Genomic DNA, 16,971 nt, shown 5'->3' with positions numbered 1-16,971 from the left:
AATAGTTGCCATGAACATCAGAAATATATTTTTAATATTTTTTAAAATTAAAAGTTAAGAAGCACTGCCCAAGTACAGTTATACCTAAAACTGTCAATTAAAATGTCCTTCAGTTTAACTTTACTCCAATTTAAAATACTTGGTTCTAATTTTCCATATTCTATTTTCTCTTTCCTGGAAAGATTATTAAATTCATATTTGACATCTTGGGAAAAGGTAAAAACTGGGAGAAACCTGTCAAATACATCTTCATCTGAATCACATATAACCTTAGCTTTAGTAAGACACATTCAACTATGTACATATAATTCACGTTACACTCAACATCAAGAAATCTCAAGACAACTCTTTCTTTTAATTTGCCAGTGATTTCATCTCATAAAAGAACTATAATTAAGGTCAAATTATCCTCTAAAGTCTACTTTAATAATAGAATGTGTTAGTTCAACTGATAAATTCTTCTAGAGCGATAAGTAATCAGAAACCTAAGCTATTAAAATATTATTTGCTCTATAGGAACTACTTATTATATGTTCAGTCAAGCATATCTGCTGAAAGACACAGAAACCCCACCAGACTTAATTTAAGAACTTACCAATTTCCCTTGCAATTCTGACGGCTTCATCTGCATCCTGTAAAAGCAGGAAATGAGACTCAACATTAATCCCATCAGCCACTGCACAATGTCTTTAGGGCAGTCATATATTGCACTACTGTCTCCTCTGATTCATTTAATGTTCAATTTTACAACTTTCTAACCCTTTTCATTCAGAGAAATGTAAAATTAATTCCATAAGTGGAATGTAAATTCTACCTCATCGTTATTATATTAAGAAAGTCAAAGCAGTTTGAAATGAGCTGGCAGGAAGCACTACCAGAATTGCCAAATGATTTGGTGTAGTTGCAGGAATTTAATGGCAGAATTTAGAAGTTTACAATCAATACTGAATCATAAATCAGATCATTAAAACTTGTCCACAGCCAGCTTGTTTCTGTCTCTCTGATATTTATGTCATGTTTTCCTAGATTCTGTCAGCAGGGGGAGTTGATTCTCTATTGTTTGGGAGAAACTCAACAGATTTTTCCAGAAATAAAAAAGTAAAATTCCAGTATCTATAGGAATTACCAACTGTTTAAAAAAAAAAAAAATCCATCCCTTTGGTAATCTCCATTACCCTTTCTTTTTCATTTCATCTTTTTTTTTTTCCTGGTACATATTTAATCTTTGCCATTTATATCTTTTTACACAAATTAAAAACTTGAAGTCAATGAACCAACTATAGAAAAAAAAAATTCTAAAAAGCCAAGGAAAGAAAATGTCCTCCAAAACAGTACAAGGTAAGAGTTTATCAATGTAAGGATTAGCTATTGCTAAATCTCACCAAACGTAGCTTATACCTCTAAGCAGCTAAAGGGCAAAAACTTACCAGGAAGGTAAGCCATTTAATTGATCATTAACTTCCACCTTACACACCCAACAGAGGACACACAGGACACCTTTCTCACATAAGAATAAAAAGGAAGTTGAAAAGATGTTCAATCCAAGCCTCTAATTTTCTGAATTATTTTTTATGATTCAGTGACACAAACTAAATTACCATAAGGAAAGGCAATGTTTTGAAACCACCAGTTGTTCAACATATCTGAATTTTTGGAAAATGTTTTGAAAATATTAACGTGAAATCTGTATTTTTTAAGCTAATACATTTTAAACGTAGGGAACCACCATGTCAGAATCCCTCCCATACACACATACCTAAAAGGGGGGTGAGGGGGATGTTTATATCTGGTTCATTTATGTCAAAAAAAAAAAAAAAAATCTTCCTTAAAAGTCTTCAGTACCTAATAACATTCCCTGAATAAGGAGGCTGGCAGGGGAAGTTGTCAGAAAAATTTAATTTCCTTTCATTAGCCAGTCTGCTCCACAAATAGATGCTTGTTAAGTTCAAAGCAGTCCTGAAAGCAACATCAGTTTTAAGTCTTTTTTAACTCCAAGCAGTCACATCTGCTAATGAGATTTTCCAAATAACAATTGTTTTCAAGTCAGAGATAAATCTATACCTCCCACCCTAGCCCCCCACCAAAAAAAATCAAGGTTTACTGCTTTATTACACCTTGCTGGTTTCGCTGACCCTACATTCTCCAAATTTTAGCTTAAAGGGATGAAAATCCATGAAAAGGGTCATTTAAGAATGTTAGTGATTTCCACACATTGAGTTTGAAGGTTCTTTGTTCAAGCCAGTGACAGTTATTCAAGAATACTTCCCCTTAATAGCCTCTCAGTCAGGAAGTGTTAAACCTGCCAAATGCGGACAATTAGAGCCTCTTGAACAAAAAACAGGAAGAGTGATGACTGATGAAGACTTGATTATAATAAGCCTAGAAGAAACTTCTAACATTTCTTGCCATTCAAACATGTAATAGTATATTTGCAAAAGATACTCTGAGAAAATAAACTGCTGTCTAAACAGTTACCTTGAGAGACCTAACAGGCAAGTGTTAATGGATAACTCATAGAATTCATCAGTGATATTTTGTTTTATATATATATATGTGTGTGTGTATGTATAAATGTACATATACACCTACAAATGTTATAGATGTGTGTATACACGTGTGTGTGTGCATGAGTGTGTGTGTGTATATACATATACACATATTTACACAAAGTAAAACTTGAAAAATTCTTTAATTACCACAAAGTCAATCCTTCTATAAACTGCCACACAACAACCCTGTCTTTTTACTAATCCATGTGGTTAAGTCTTCTTACTATGAAAACACAATTCTACTAAATGAACTTCAACGCAAAGTCAAACTACCTTAAAAATTAACTTCTCACTTGTCATTCATTAATCCCAAAAAATTTTACTGAGGACTTATTCTGTACTAGACATATTAAAAACTCGATCATCAGTTTCAGTAATAAACTACTAAATACACTCAGCTCCAATATGCTCTTTCAAGACATTTAGTTTTATAATCAGGCTATACAAAATTACCCTTAAAGAGATTTTTTTAAAAAAAATGCCCGATGTAGTTTCTAATTCAATGGACTAACTCATTCACACACTACGCTGTATAATTTCCCTATAAGGCTACAGGTAGAAAAAAAAAAATTAACAAAAACTTGATCAACAAAAAAGAAGGTCAACGATCATTAGGAAAAATAGGCAAAGGATTAAGTTAGAAGTTCACATAAAAAGAAAGCCAAAAGGATAATATATAAAACTACAGAAATGCAAATTAAAACAATGAGATACCATTTTTCATCTATCAAATAAGTAGACCACAAATTATATATAAAGACCTTCCAAAAACGGTGTGCCTTTTCTGCAAGTCTAAATTATTTGTCAATACACCACGGAACATCCACCTTTGAGGCAGCAAATTACACTGAAGAAGAGTATAGGCTCTGGAGCCAAAATGCTTGGGCCCCAATACTGGCTGTGTGCCTCTGAACGACTTACTTACATGCCTCTCTGAGATTTGGCTTCTTCATCTGCAGAATGGAGATAGTAACAGACTCTAGCTCATGAGATGAGAAGATCAAATGAGTTATGGCTAAAACGCACCAGAACAGTACCTGGTACACAGTAAGCACTCAAAAAAATGTTAGCAATCTGTGACAAAATGGGTAGTCTACCACTCCAAACCACCAAGTTTGTTCCTTCCCTGCCTTAGAGTTACTTCCTGTGGTCATTACCCATCCTCTGAACCTCTAAAATACAGAACTAATAGCAGCACTACAATACTGCAAACCATGTGCACTTCACCTCGTATAACCCACTGGATCTGATTATCTGTGTATGCATTACTGCAGGTGGACAGAATAGGGAAGGAAAAACTATAACAAAGAGAGGCAAATTCAAATAGCTCTCCCCACATGCTAAACACCCAACATATTTCTACAGAGGTGCTAGTGACAAATACTGATTACCACCCATAATTCATGCTACAATTCTCCCTTCTCACTTCCCACAGCCTATCACATGCTGTCAAATCAACTCTGACCCATATCAACCTCAGGTGTGTCAGAGAAGCATTGTGCTCTGTAGGATTTTTAATGGTTGATTTTTCTAAAGTAGATCACCAGGCCTTTCTTCCATGGCATCTCTGCGTGGACTCAAACCTCCAGCCTTTTGGTTAGCACCCCAGTAGGGGCACATTAACCTTCTGCACTGCCCAGGGACTCTAAACTTTATCAGCCCTTAATTCTGAATTCCCAGGATGAGAATCCTGCGATTCCCTCATATGGGAAGCTACTTAAGAGTTTACTTTCCTCAAGTTTATTCTAGAAAGGAATTTGTGACTATTTTTGAAAAAGACAGATCACTACTTCAAGACATTGTGAATAAGAACTGTATTTGTACATAAAAAGCAATCTCAAAGTATTCTGCATTCACATATAAAATTAAGCAAAACTTCAAATAATCCTGGACCCAGGAAATGAGTTCCAGCTGGTTGAGTTTTCCAGATAATTCAAAGTCAAGCAGAATACTCTTTCTAAAAGTTAGTATATTTTCATACAATTGTAAAGACAGCATAATAAACATGACTGGATCTTTAAATAGATAAAGCCTCTGAGGCATTATCAGGAAAATCAACTATTTTTGGTATGTTGTTGTTAGGTGCTGTCAAGTCAATTTTCAACTCATAGTGACCCCATGTGACAAAGTGGAACTGCCCCATAGGTTTTTCAAGGATGTCACTACTGAACCAATAAGCAACATCATTATAAACGGAGAAAGCATTGAAGTTATCAAGCATTTTATTTTACTAGGATCCACAATCAATGCCCATGGAAGCAGCAGTCAAGAAATCAAAGTATTGCATTGGGCAAACCTGCTGCAAAAGACCTCTTTGAAGTGTTAAAAAGTTACAAAAAAAAAAAAAAACAAAGATGTCACTTTGAGGACTAAGGTGCACCTGACCCAAGCCATGGTATTTTCAATAGCCTCATATGCATGCAAAAGCTGGACAATGAATAAGAAGACTGAAGAATTGATGCCTTTGAATTATAGTGTTGACAAAGAACGCTGAATATACAATGGACTGCCAGAAGAACGAACAAATCTGTCTTGGAAGAAAAACAGCCAGAATGCTCCTTAGAAGCAAGGATGGCAAGACTTTGTCATACATAATTTGGACACGTTATCAGGAGGGACTAGTCCCTGGAGAAGGACATCATGCTGGTAAAGGGTCAGTAAAAAAGAGGAAGACCTTCAATGAGATGGAGTGACACAGTGGCTCCATCTGCTAAAGCAAGAGTGCCTTCTAAAAAATCTGGCTAATTAGGTAATACAAACAATTACTCATTTAAACTTATTTAAATACATTACCATCCTCTGCTCTAGGATGTAAACAAGTATTACTATTTGCTCTTAACAAACAGTAAGAATTCTGAGAAGTTAAAGGAGTTTCCCCAAAAATTAGTATACTGATAGGGTATTACAATCAGGTGCAGCAAGACAATCGCTGGTGAGTCCTCCCTCTGCTTCACATCTGACATTTAATAGATCGCACAATCCTATAGATTCACCTTTGGCCGTCTGTCTTAACACCATCTACTTTGCTCCATACCAAACGCTTTCATCTATGTTCCTGTCGTTTTGCCTGGATTAAAGGAAGAGCGCCTTAATTTGCCTGCGCACATCGAATTTTGCACTACTCCAAACTATTTTCACGAAACAAACCAAAATGGGCTTTCTAATTTCACAATTTTATCATGTTAACTCTTCTGCAAGAAACCATTCAGGGACTCCCAGAGCCACAAGAATCACCTCCAGAACCAGTAGTATAGCACACAAACCAAACCAAACCAAACCCATTGCGGTCGAGTCAATTCTGACTCAAAGCAACCCTGTAGGACAGAGTACAACTGCCCCATAGGGTTTCCAAGGAGCAGATGGTAGATTCGAACTGTCAACCTTTTGTTTAGCAGCCAAGCTCTTAACCACTGCACCACCAGGGCTCCACAGCATACAAAGCCATGCATATTTGGATCTTAATTTTCTCTCTAGTTCTCTCTTTTAGGACAGCCCCTCAGATGGGTACTCACAGCATTCTAAGGCTCCCATCTTGTCACCGCTGCAAACTTCTGCATAACATGTTTTCAGTGAGGATACAGCTGTGGCTCCACCATCAGCCTTACTTTTTAGATAACTCACTACTACTCAGACCTCAGGTCTCACTTAGATATCACTTACACTGGAATATTGCCATGACACTCCAAAGCTGTATGAGCCCATGTTCCCTAAGGTTAGGATTACTGCAATGTTTTAAATTGTCTATTTGCCAGTCTACCTAAGGGAGGGTCTATGATAGGTCCATAAGGAAAACAGTTTCAGAAGACTGCTTAAGTATTATTGCACATTAAGTGTTCTAAGAGTGTGGTAAAATAGCTCCACATAACATCCATACAATATTCTAAATATTCAAATGGGAAAAGAACAAAGTTAATGAGAAATGTAACAAATTGAAACCACATTAATTTACTCAAGTTGGTGGTGAAAATTACTTGGGGAAAAAAGTGGAATACAATAAATATAGTTGCCAAGAAAAGTAATTTTGTCCTGAAAATATCACAGGCTAGAGTGGTGTCTGGGATCTTAAAAGCTAGCAAGCTGCCATCTAAGATGCATCAATTGGTCCCAATCCACCTGGAGCAAAGGAGAATGAAGAACACCAAAGATACAGGGAAAATACTAGCCCAAGAGACAAAAAGGGCCACATAAACCAGAGACTCCATCAGCCTGAGACCAGAACAACTAGATGGTGCCCAGCTACCACAAAGACTACCATGACAGGGAACACAATAGAGAGTCCCCGATGGAGCAGGAGAAAAGTGGGTGCAGAACTCAAATTCTAGTAAAAAGACCAGACTTAATGGTCTGACTGAGACTGAGCTATGGCTCCCAGACTCTCTGTTAGCACAGAACTGAAACCATTCCCAAAACCAACTCTTCAGACATAAATTAGACTGGACTATAAGACATAAAATGATACTTCTGAAGAGAGTGCTTCTTAGCTCAAGTAGATACATGAGACTAAATGGACAGCTCCTGTCCAGAGGCGAGATGAGAAGCCAAAAAGGGACAGTAGTTGGTTGAAAGGACATGGGAAATCCAGTGTGGAAAGGAGGAGTGTGCTGTCACATTAGGGTCAGCTAGGGTCACATAACAATGTGTATATAAATTTTTGTATGAGAAACTAACGAACTGTAAACTTTCACTTAAAGCACAATATTTAAAAAAAAAACTGGTTTGCTTTAGCCATTGGGTTCTTTTGAAGAATTATAATTATCTATATGGTGCAGTCAGTTTTGAGGCACAGAGACTCCAAGGTCAGACTGGAGGCTGTGTTTTAATAAATTATTTTTATATAAACACTGTTCTGGCCCGTTTCCATGACAATGCCGATATAATGTGGCATAGGAATTGGAAAGTTCTTCTCATCTTTGGAACATTTTCAACTCCCTAGTCAAAATATTACTCTGTGATGGTTAACGCTGTATGTCAACTTAGCTAGCCCATGATTCCCAGTAGTATGTAATTATCCTCCATTTTGTGATCTAATTATCCTCCATTTTGTGATCTGATGTAATTGTTCTCCGTTTTATGCTGTAAATCTTAAACCTCTATGAGGCAGGATTACTGTGGGGTGTATCCTAAGTCTTACCCTTACTAGAGTCCTATTCAAGTCACACCCTTATCTGATATAAGGGGAGTTTCCTCGAGGGTGTGGCCTGCATCTAATATACATAAGGATGCTCTGGCAAAGCTCTGTCTCTTGCTCTGGATCCTGCATCCCACTCATAACCATCTGACCTCCAGTTCTCGGGATTTGAGCCATTAGCCTGTTATCTGACCCACTGATTCTGGGTTAGTCAGCCCCTGCAACCACGTGAGTCAAAAGAAGCCTCCAGCCTGACACCTGACCCACAAATTTAGGACCTGCCAGCTTCCAAAACCACGTGAGCCATTCCCTTGAGATAATCTCTCCCTATATATATTTATATATATACACTTCACTGGTTTTGCTTCTCTAGAGAACCCAGCCTAAGACATAACCCAATTTGCAAACTGCACATTCAATAAATTTCATCAATTTCTAAAGAAAAAAAATATATATCACAGGCTAATTTCAAATAACCCTGTGGGTGAAAAAAAGATAGAATTATCTATTATTAGCACATGCATTCTTCCCATTCAAAACTATTGCTAACTGAGTTGCTAAAACCATAAGATAAAGATACTCCAGAGTATTTACATTATTTATTTGCATCAGTAAACCTCTATCTGTATAGATACCTACTCAAAGGTGATCTACTCAATAAATCTAAACTATAAAATTCAAACATGAGTAGTTCCAGATGAATGTGGAGTTACTGCACTAAAAATCTAAATTAATAACCAAATTTAAAAAATATATATGTATATATTGTATACATATATAGCTTTTTACAAGTCTCAGAAATAATTAGAAATAAAACCAGTATTAAAAAGTATTTTCCCAGAGAAACAAAAGAACATTCCTTATAAATTCTTTCTTAATGCTTATCTGGGAACCACAACTTACAGGTTCAATTGTAGCTTAACAAATTAATTCAAATAATAGCTGTTTAGTACTCTGTACCATGGTTATAGTTAACACAGATAATGAGAATCTATCATTACTTAAGAGTGTAATAGATTCTTAGAAATCATCTAATGCGTATAAGCAGACAAGATTGATAAGGGGATTTCTTTTCTTCAACTTTCTACTTTTCCATATTTTCCAAATTTACTAGAATAGTTTGCAAATTTAAATGCCAAGAGTGGTCAGGCAGATTTTCAAAATCCAACGCCCCTGAAAAGGTTGCCCAAATTAACCTACTGAACAAGCAAAACCAAGTTTATTACCTACTGCAGTAAGGGATGCCATCACTTGAAACAATCTTGGAGGCTCCACTGAGATTTATTCCAAACTGGCTAATAGCCACAGAAATTCTTGATTCAGAAACTGCATGCTCCTCTGATGCCCAATGGGTCTCCCGTGCCACAGTGGGAAGGTAAGTCTCACAGTGGGTCGAGCTCCAATTTCCTTTTCAGGAACTCTAGGAAGGAAGAACCCTTTGATTTTCTGATTAGATTTGATAACTTTTATTATTAAAGGAAACTTTCCTTATTACTAACAAAATGTCCTGAACATTTTTTGTTCTAAGTCTATAAGACAAAGTTCATAGAGAAGAAGACAGGCATAGGAACTTTAAGTCCATCTTCATGCTGGCTCTAGGGGCCAATGAGTTCAGGAAGTTTCATCAGACTGGCATCCAAATACGATAAAATTTGCACTGGGACCCATATCAAAACCTTAAGACATTCCTCTATCTTGACTTGTTTTGTTCATGGCAGTTTGGGTCCAGGAGATATCTCCTTTCCAAGCCTTAAATGCACGAGCAATTACTGATTGTCAGATCTGCAAGTGGAGATGGCCAACCATTATGTAAGGGACTCAAGGTATGAGGTGTATAAACATAACTAATACGCCATTGCAAAATTCTCATGAGTATACCTCAGGTTAAGCCTGTGCTTTCACAGAGTTAGACTTATATTCCTTACGTGCATTAATTCTATAACTCAAATTCATATTTATTCTTGATAAATGGCATGATTTTATCAAGGAAGATTTAGAATTATAGTAAACTTTCTGGGAAATTTTTGATATGAATAAAATGGTTCAATTAAGAAGCACCTTAGGAAAAAAATGAAAGCAAAATCTCAAACACCCAATGGTCTCCATTTTGTTATTAACATGAGGAAGCTTCCAAGAAAATTTCAGATTCCAAAATTGTCTCCTTACAAAATTCATAGGATAAAATGACAGACATATGGACCAGTGGAATAGAATTGAGAGTCCAGAAATAAACCAATATATCTATGGTCAACTGATTTTTGACATGGGTACCAAGTCCATTCAATGGGGAAAGAATATTCTTTTTAATAAATGGTCCTAGGATTTCCACATGCAAAAGAATGAAGCTGCATCCATATCTCATACCATATACAGAAATTCAAAATGAATCAAGGACCTAAATCTGAGATCTAAAACTATGAAACTCTTAGAAGAAAAACAAGGGGTAATGTTTTAGGGCCTAGTTTTTAACAATGGATTCTTAGATATCACACCAAAAGCATGAACAGCAAAAGACAAAATAAATAAATTAGACTACATCAAAATTAAAAACTTTTGCACAGCAAAGGACGTTATCAACAGAGACAGCCTACACACTAGGAGAAAATTTGAGGGAACCATTATCTGATAAGAGTTTAATATCCAGAACATATAAAGAATTCCTACAACTGAACAAAAAAACAAGCAACCCAAACAGAAAATGGGTAAAGGACTTAAATAGACATTTCACCAAAGAGGATATTCAAATGGCCAAAAAACACATGAAAAGATTCTCATAGTCATTAACCAAATCAAATCTGTTGCCATCGAGTTAATTCCGACTCATACGGCCCCACAGGACAGAGTTGAACTGCCCCGTAGGGATTCCAAGGAGAGGCTGGTTCGAACGCTGACATTTTGGTTAGCAGCCAAGCTCTTAACCACTGCCCCATCAGGGCTCCTCACAGTCATTAGTTATTCCAAAAAAAGGCTACTGCCGTGGAATCGATTCCAACTCATAGGGACCCTACAGGACAGCGTAGAACTGCCTCATAGGGTTTCCAAGGCCGTAAATTGTTATGGGAGCGGATTGCCACATCTTTCTCCTGTGAACCTTTCAGTTAGCAGCCAAGCGTTTTAACCACTGTGCCACCAGGGCTTTCTTCATTACTTATTAGGGAGATGCAAATCTAAAGCATAACAAGATAATACTTTACCCCCACTAGAATGGCTATGATTTAAAAAAAAAACAAAGAAAAGAACAGGTGTTGGCTAGGATGTGGAGAAATTGAAACTCTCATCCATTGCTGATTCGAAGATAAAATGGTAAGCCACTGTAGAAAACCGGCAGTTCCTCCAAAAGTTAAACATAAACAACCCAAGTACCCATCAACAGATAAATGGATAAACAAAATGTGGTATACACAGACAATGGAATACTACTCAGCCTTAAAGAAAACTGAAGTCCTGATACATGCTACAACATGGATGAGCCTCGAACACATTATGCTGAGCAAAATAAGTCAATCACAAAAGCACAAATATTGTATGAACTCATGTATATGAAATGACAAGAACAGGTAATTATATAGAGACCAATGGTTACTATGGTTACTGGGGGGCTAACTCACTGGGAATTAGTGAACTTTTGTCCATGGTGAAGGGAAAACTGGCATCAACTACAGGCAATGGTTACACAACCAGACTAATGTAGCTGCTACCATTATGCTGTACACCATGAAAAAAAGGCGGGGGAGGGTGAGGAGGAATGGCAGATAAAGTGTTTTATATACTGTCACAACTATAACATCAACCAGAAATTTAAAAAAAAAAAAGGCTGTGCCTGATGATACTACTTAGATACAGCTAAACACTTCGTGCGATTAGTTTTCTTGGTTCGAAGGTTTAGGATCGTGGCTTCGTAAGTCTATCCCGTCAATTGGCCTAATGTTGTTTTTAGAGTTTCTATTCTACTTCCTGATTTGGTGAGTAGTGCCTGGGATCCTGAAAAGCTTGTGAGTGGCCACACAAGATAAAACAATTAGCCTCTATTTGTCTGGAACAGCAAAGGAAGAAAGAGACCCAGGAATCAGAGAAGAAAATGGACTGCAGGTTTAATTACCTCCATAAACGAACTACCTCCATTACCGTAAGACCAAAAGAAATGGATGGTAACTGACTACCATTACTGAACATTTTGATCAAAGAATGAACAGATGGAATCTGATCAAAAGGAGGAAAAGCACGGAACAGAACTTCAAACTCATATGGAAAGCAAACTTACTGGATCCATTGAAACTGGGGAATACCTGAAACTAATGCACGAAAATAACCTGTAAACCTTAAACTGAAACTATCCCATGAAGCCATCATTAAACTAAACAACAGTTTAGCCCAATTAATAAAATTGTTTGCCTTGAACATAGCTCTTGCAAAGAATTATCGATATAAACTTAGTCTGACAACTGTTAATTTAAAGCACGGATGAGAACTTTAAGGGGCAGAGAGCCTAAATTAACGGTAATGAAACAATATGGGTAGAGATAGTGAGAATGGTGACACAATGTGAAGTATGTAACCAACGTTATTGAACTGTTCATGTAAAAATTGTAAATAGATGTATATTTGGTTGTGTATACTACCACCAAAAATACATTTTTTAAAAAAATTTAAACATAGAACTACCATATGACCCAGCAATCCCAATCCTAGGTATATACCCAAAACAACGGAAAGCAGGAATGCAAACAGATACATGGACACCAGTGTTCACTGCAACACTATTGACAATAGCCAAAAGATGGAAAGAACTTAAATGTCCATCAACAGATGAAGGGATAAATAAACAACCTGTGGTACATACAGTGGACTACTATGCAGCCACAAAGAGAAATGAATTCCTGATACATGCTACAACATTGATAAACCTTGAAGACATTATGGTGAGTGAAATAAGTCAGTCAAAATAGGACAAATACTATATGATCCCACTTACAAGAAATATCTAGAATAGGTAAACGTATAGAGACCAAAGTTTATTAGTGGTTACCAAGGGTAGGAAAGAGGGAAGGGGGGAGTCATTGCTTAGGGGACACTGAGCTTCTGTTAATGGTGGTGGAATATAATTTGGAAAAAAAATAGTGGTGATGGTTGTACAACATGATTAACGTAATCAATGTCACTGAATTGTACATGTAAAAATTGTTGAATTGGCAAATGTTTTGTTATACATATTTTTACCACAATAAAAAATTTATAGGAAAGACAAAGTTCATAGGGAAGACCACAGGCATAGAAAAACATCAAATGAAAAATGTGAAAAACTTAAAACTCTCTTGAACCTGGTGGTCTTTATCCCACCTCTTCTTCCATCTTGTGCTTTTTCAATTCCCTCTACCGCTATCTCCTCCTTTGACCTGCTCCCCTTCTCTACTGACTAACCGGAACCTGAAAAGCTATATTACCTCTTAAAATAAACCCCTTTCAGAATATGGCAAGTCCCTTATTGCTAATTTTTTTTTTACAAAAGCATTTTTATTATTTACAATCACTGAATAAATCAACCATCAATAAAATAAACAAATCAGCAGTCAATACTGATGCAGAGGTAATAATAAACATGTAAAGTCTAAGTTTTTAAGTTTTTGGTCGTCTCACAGATTAAAGATTGTTCCCTAACTTCAAACATTTGGGGGAATCTTAATCAGAATTTAGTAGAGTAAGCACCTGCCCTTTGTGTCTGCATATGGAATACTTTGGTATTTAGAAGCATTCTAATGGATTTAGGAAAACGTCTTCTCTTGGACAGACTAGAAGGCTAAGCTATAGGTGTCTGAGAAAATCTATCCTTCAAACTAAGAGACACAGATTTACAAAACTGAATGGAAAAGGCATTCAAGGAGGAGGCAAAGGCAGGACTGTAGAAACTAATAAAGTGTGAGTGCCTCAGTCCATGCCCAACATGGCACAAAGAGAGCCTTCTGCCATTGGTAAGACGGTGAGATGGTGCTGGTAGGAAATGTTTTCTGAGTTTCCAAGGACTGATTAACAATCATGGAGACTACCTTGAAAATTAATGTTGTTATTAGCTCTACAAAGTTGGCCCCCAACTCATGGCAACCCCAGGTACAACAGAATGAAACAATGCCCAGTCCTGTGCCATCCCCATGATTGGTTATAGATCGAACTGTTGTGATCCATAGAGTTTTCACTGGCTGATTTTCGAAAACAGGTCAACAGGCTTTCTTCCTAGTCTTAGTCTGGAAGCTGCACTGAAACCTGTTCAGTATCATAGCAACATGCAAGCCTTCACTGACAGACAGGTGGTGGCTGTGCGTGAGGTGCATTGGCTGGGAATTGAACCCAGGTCTCCCACATGGAAGGCGAGAATTCTACCATTGAACCACCTCTACCCTCTTGAGTATTAATAGCCAACATATATTGAATTCAACTAACATTTACTGAGTACCTACTATGTACAGCCTCTGTTTCAGGTGTTAAAATACATCAGTGCATAAAACAAGCAAACAAAATCCGTGTCCTTATAGAACTTCCATTCCACTGGGAAGGGCACAGAAAACACACAGTAAACACAATGAGCGAATTATACATTAAGTTAGAAAGTGATCCATGCTATGAAGAAATCAGAGGAGCCAGGTGGCTCAAGCAGTTTGCAATGCTCTGATAATCAAAGGTCAGTAGTTTGAACCCACCCAGTGACTCCGCAGAACAAAAGGCCTGGTGATTTGCTTCCATAAAGATTACCAAGAAAACCCTTTGGAGCAGTTCTACCTGTACCACAGGGGGTCGCCATGTTGGGACTGACAAGATAGCAGCCTTATGACTGAATAAAAGCCATAGTTTCATTCTGAACTGGAAGCCATTGTCAAAGACTTTCTAAAACCTATGCAAGATAAACAAAAATTTACAGAAAAATTGAGAATATTCTAGGAATATGTAACCCAGGGTCCCCAGATTTATATCAGTTGGTTCATACTGCTAGTAAGAACCTCAGATAGAAAATATGGGATGAAAAGGGAAAAGAGGAAGAGTCTGAGAGTACGTTGGAACCCCAAATCACCTGGAAACCAGAGAGAGTTAGAATAACTGTAAATGATGATCAAGGACTTTTGAGGCTATCACCAAACTATTTCCTGTGAAAACAGATTGGACTCTAATCCAGTTGTGCAACAGAAACTTTAGAAATAAATGCTCTTTAATACTTTTAAGTGCATTCAGGAGTATATTCTGAGCAGGTGTGAACCCAGCTCTCCCCTCATTTTTTGTAAGCAGCCTTGAGCCAACCAAAAACAACCAAACCTGTTGCTGTCGAGTCAATTCCGACTCACAGCGACCCTATAGGACAAAGTAGAACTGCCCCATAGGGTTTCCAAGGAGCACCGGGCAGATTCAAACTGCTGATCTTCTGGTTAGCAGCTGTAGCTCTTAACCACTATGCTACCAGGGTTTCCATACATTTTGAAAGAGTCTAAAAATGAAAGAAGGATAAGACCCAGAATAAACTGATTGCCTTACAGATAAAACTAGATGCTCCCACCCCAGCAGATAAACACCAGTGTCTTCTGATAATGACACCTATAGACATTGTAAACAGAAAAAACATGGGTAAAATAATTGTTCTGTGTTAACCAAGAAAATGAAGGAAAAAATACAGTGGGCCATGTTGCAACAATGAATCAAGCACTCAATTTCCCATTTTACCTTTTAAACTCACATGGAGGAATTTCACTAATTATTAATGGACAATACGTAACTTTTTTTGGTGATACAGATACCATAATATTAACCTTAAATTCTGCTACTGTTAAACACAAATTCTCCCTCAGAGTCAACAAAGTACTCAAGTGATGGGTATCTCTGATATCACTCACATTTCCCATGTCCTGCCCCACACGTGTTACCTCTGACCCTTTAATCAAGGAATATTCCTTCTTCCTATGGAGCACACTAACCACTAACTTAATAAGAAAGAATCTACTGTTCATTGCACAGCCCTGGGGACTTAAAAGCTTGCAAGGGCCATCCAAGACATTAAAATTGGACGCTATCCACCTGGAGCAACAGAGGAAGGAGAGTCAGGAATAGAAGGAAGATATGGGATATGTGGATAATTGCCTCAATGAACAACTGCTTCCTTTGCCATGAGATCAGAAGAACTGGAGGGTGCCTGGCTAGCATTTCTGAATATTTTTTTATTTCCCAGTGGCTCAAGTTATTCTTTTTCTTTAATTGTACTTTAGATGAAAGTTTACAGAACAAATAGTTTCTCATTGAACAGTACATATATTGTTTTATGACAATGGTTAACAACCCCAAGACATGTCAACACTGTTCCTTCTCAAACTTGGGTTCCCTATTACCAACTTTCCAGTGCCCTCCTGCCTTCCAGTCCTTCTGTTGTGCCCCGTTAGTCTCATTTTGTTTTATGGGGCTGTCTAATCTTTGGCTGAACAATGAACCTCGGGATCAAGCTATTCTTTTTTTATTTTTTCCCAAACAAAAATTTATACATACACTGTTATGTGACTCTAATTGCTCTCCTCATACTGTGACAGCACACTCCTCCTTTCCCCGACTCCCCCTGTCTATTCAACCAGCTCCTAACCCTCTCTGCCTTCCCATCTCACCTCCAGACAGAACCTGCCCGTTTAGTCTCTTGTATCTACTTGAGCTAACAGGCATACTCCTCACGAATATCACTTTATGTCCCACGGTCCAGTCCAATCCCTGTCTGAAGAGTTGGCCTCCGAAATTGTTGTAGTCCTGAGCTGACAGAGAATTCAGGGGCCATGCTTTCTGGGGTTCCTACAGTTTCAGTCAGACCATTAAGTCTGGTCTTCTTACTAGAAGTTGAGTTCTGCACGCCGCCTTTCTCCTGCTCCATCCGGAACTCTCTGTTGTGTTCCCTGTCAGGGCAGTCACTGGTGGTAGCCGGGCACCATCTAGTTCTTCTGGTCTCAAGTTGATGAAGTCTCTGGTTTATGTGGCCCTTTCTGTCTCTTGGGCTACTACTTTCCTTATGTCTTTGGTGTTCCTCATTCTCCTTTACTCCAGGTGGTTGGGGCCAGTTGACGCATCTTAGATGGCCGCTTGCAAGCTTTTAAAACCCCAGACGCCACTCACCAAAGTAGGATGCAGAACATTGTCTTAATAAGCTTTGTTATGCCGACTGACCTAGATGTCCCCTGAACGCATGGTCCTCAGACCCCTATCCCTGCTACTCTGTCCCTCAAAGTGTTTGATTGTATTCAGGAAACTTCTTAGCTTTGGTTTAGTCCAGTTGTGCTGACTTCCCCT

General features: G+C 37.8%; 1 protein-coding gene across 2 annotated transcripts in view; it reads right to left on the bottom strand.

Moving 5' to 3' along the window:
* The window catches only part of PCCA (propionyl-CoA carboxylase subunit alpha), a 472,769-nt gene that overhangs the window by 309,828 nt on the left and 145,970 nt on the right, over positions 1 to 16,971 (bottom strand). Inside the window, exons 1-2 of one of the 2 annotated variants that reach the window (XM_023738522.1) lie at positions 8,904 to 8,977; positions 596 to 632 (exon numbers count right to left, since the gene is read on the bottom strand). Coding sequence is in view for 1 of the 2 variants with exons in the window: in XM_004384162.1 (XP_004384219.1) it covers positions 596 to 632 (37 nt within the window). In the remaining variant the exon portion in view is untranslated. Of the gene's footprint in view, positions 1 to 595; positions 633 to 8,903; positions 8,978 to 16,971 lie in introns of those variants that run through there. The other variant, XM_004384162.1, reaches the window with a different exon arrangement.

The sequence above is a fragment of the Trichechus manatus genome, unplaced genomic scaffold, assembly GCF_000243295.1.
Source record: "Trichechus manatus latirostris isolate Lorelei unplaced genomic scaffold, TriManLat1.0 scaffold00118, whole genome shotgun sequence".
Taxonomy (NCBI): Eukaryota; Metazoa; Chordata; class Mammalia; order Sirenia; family Trichechidae; genus Trichechus; species Trichechus manatus.
This window is presented reverse-complemented; position numbering and strand designations above follow the sequence as displayed.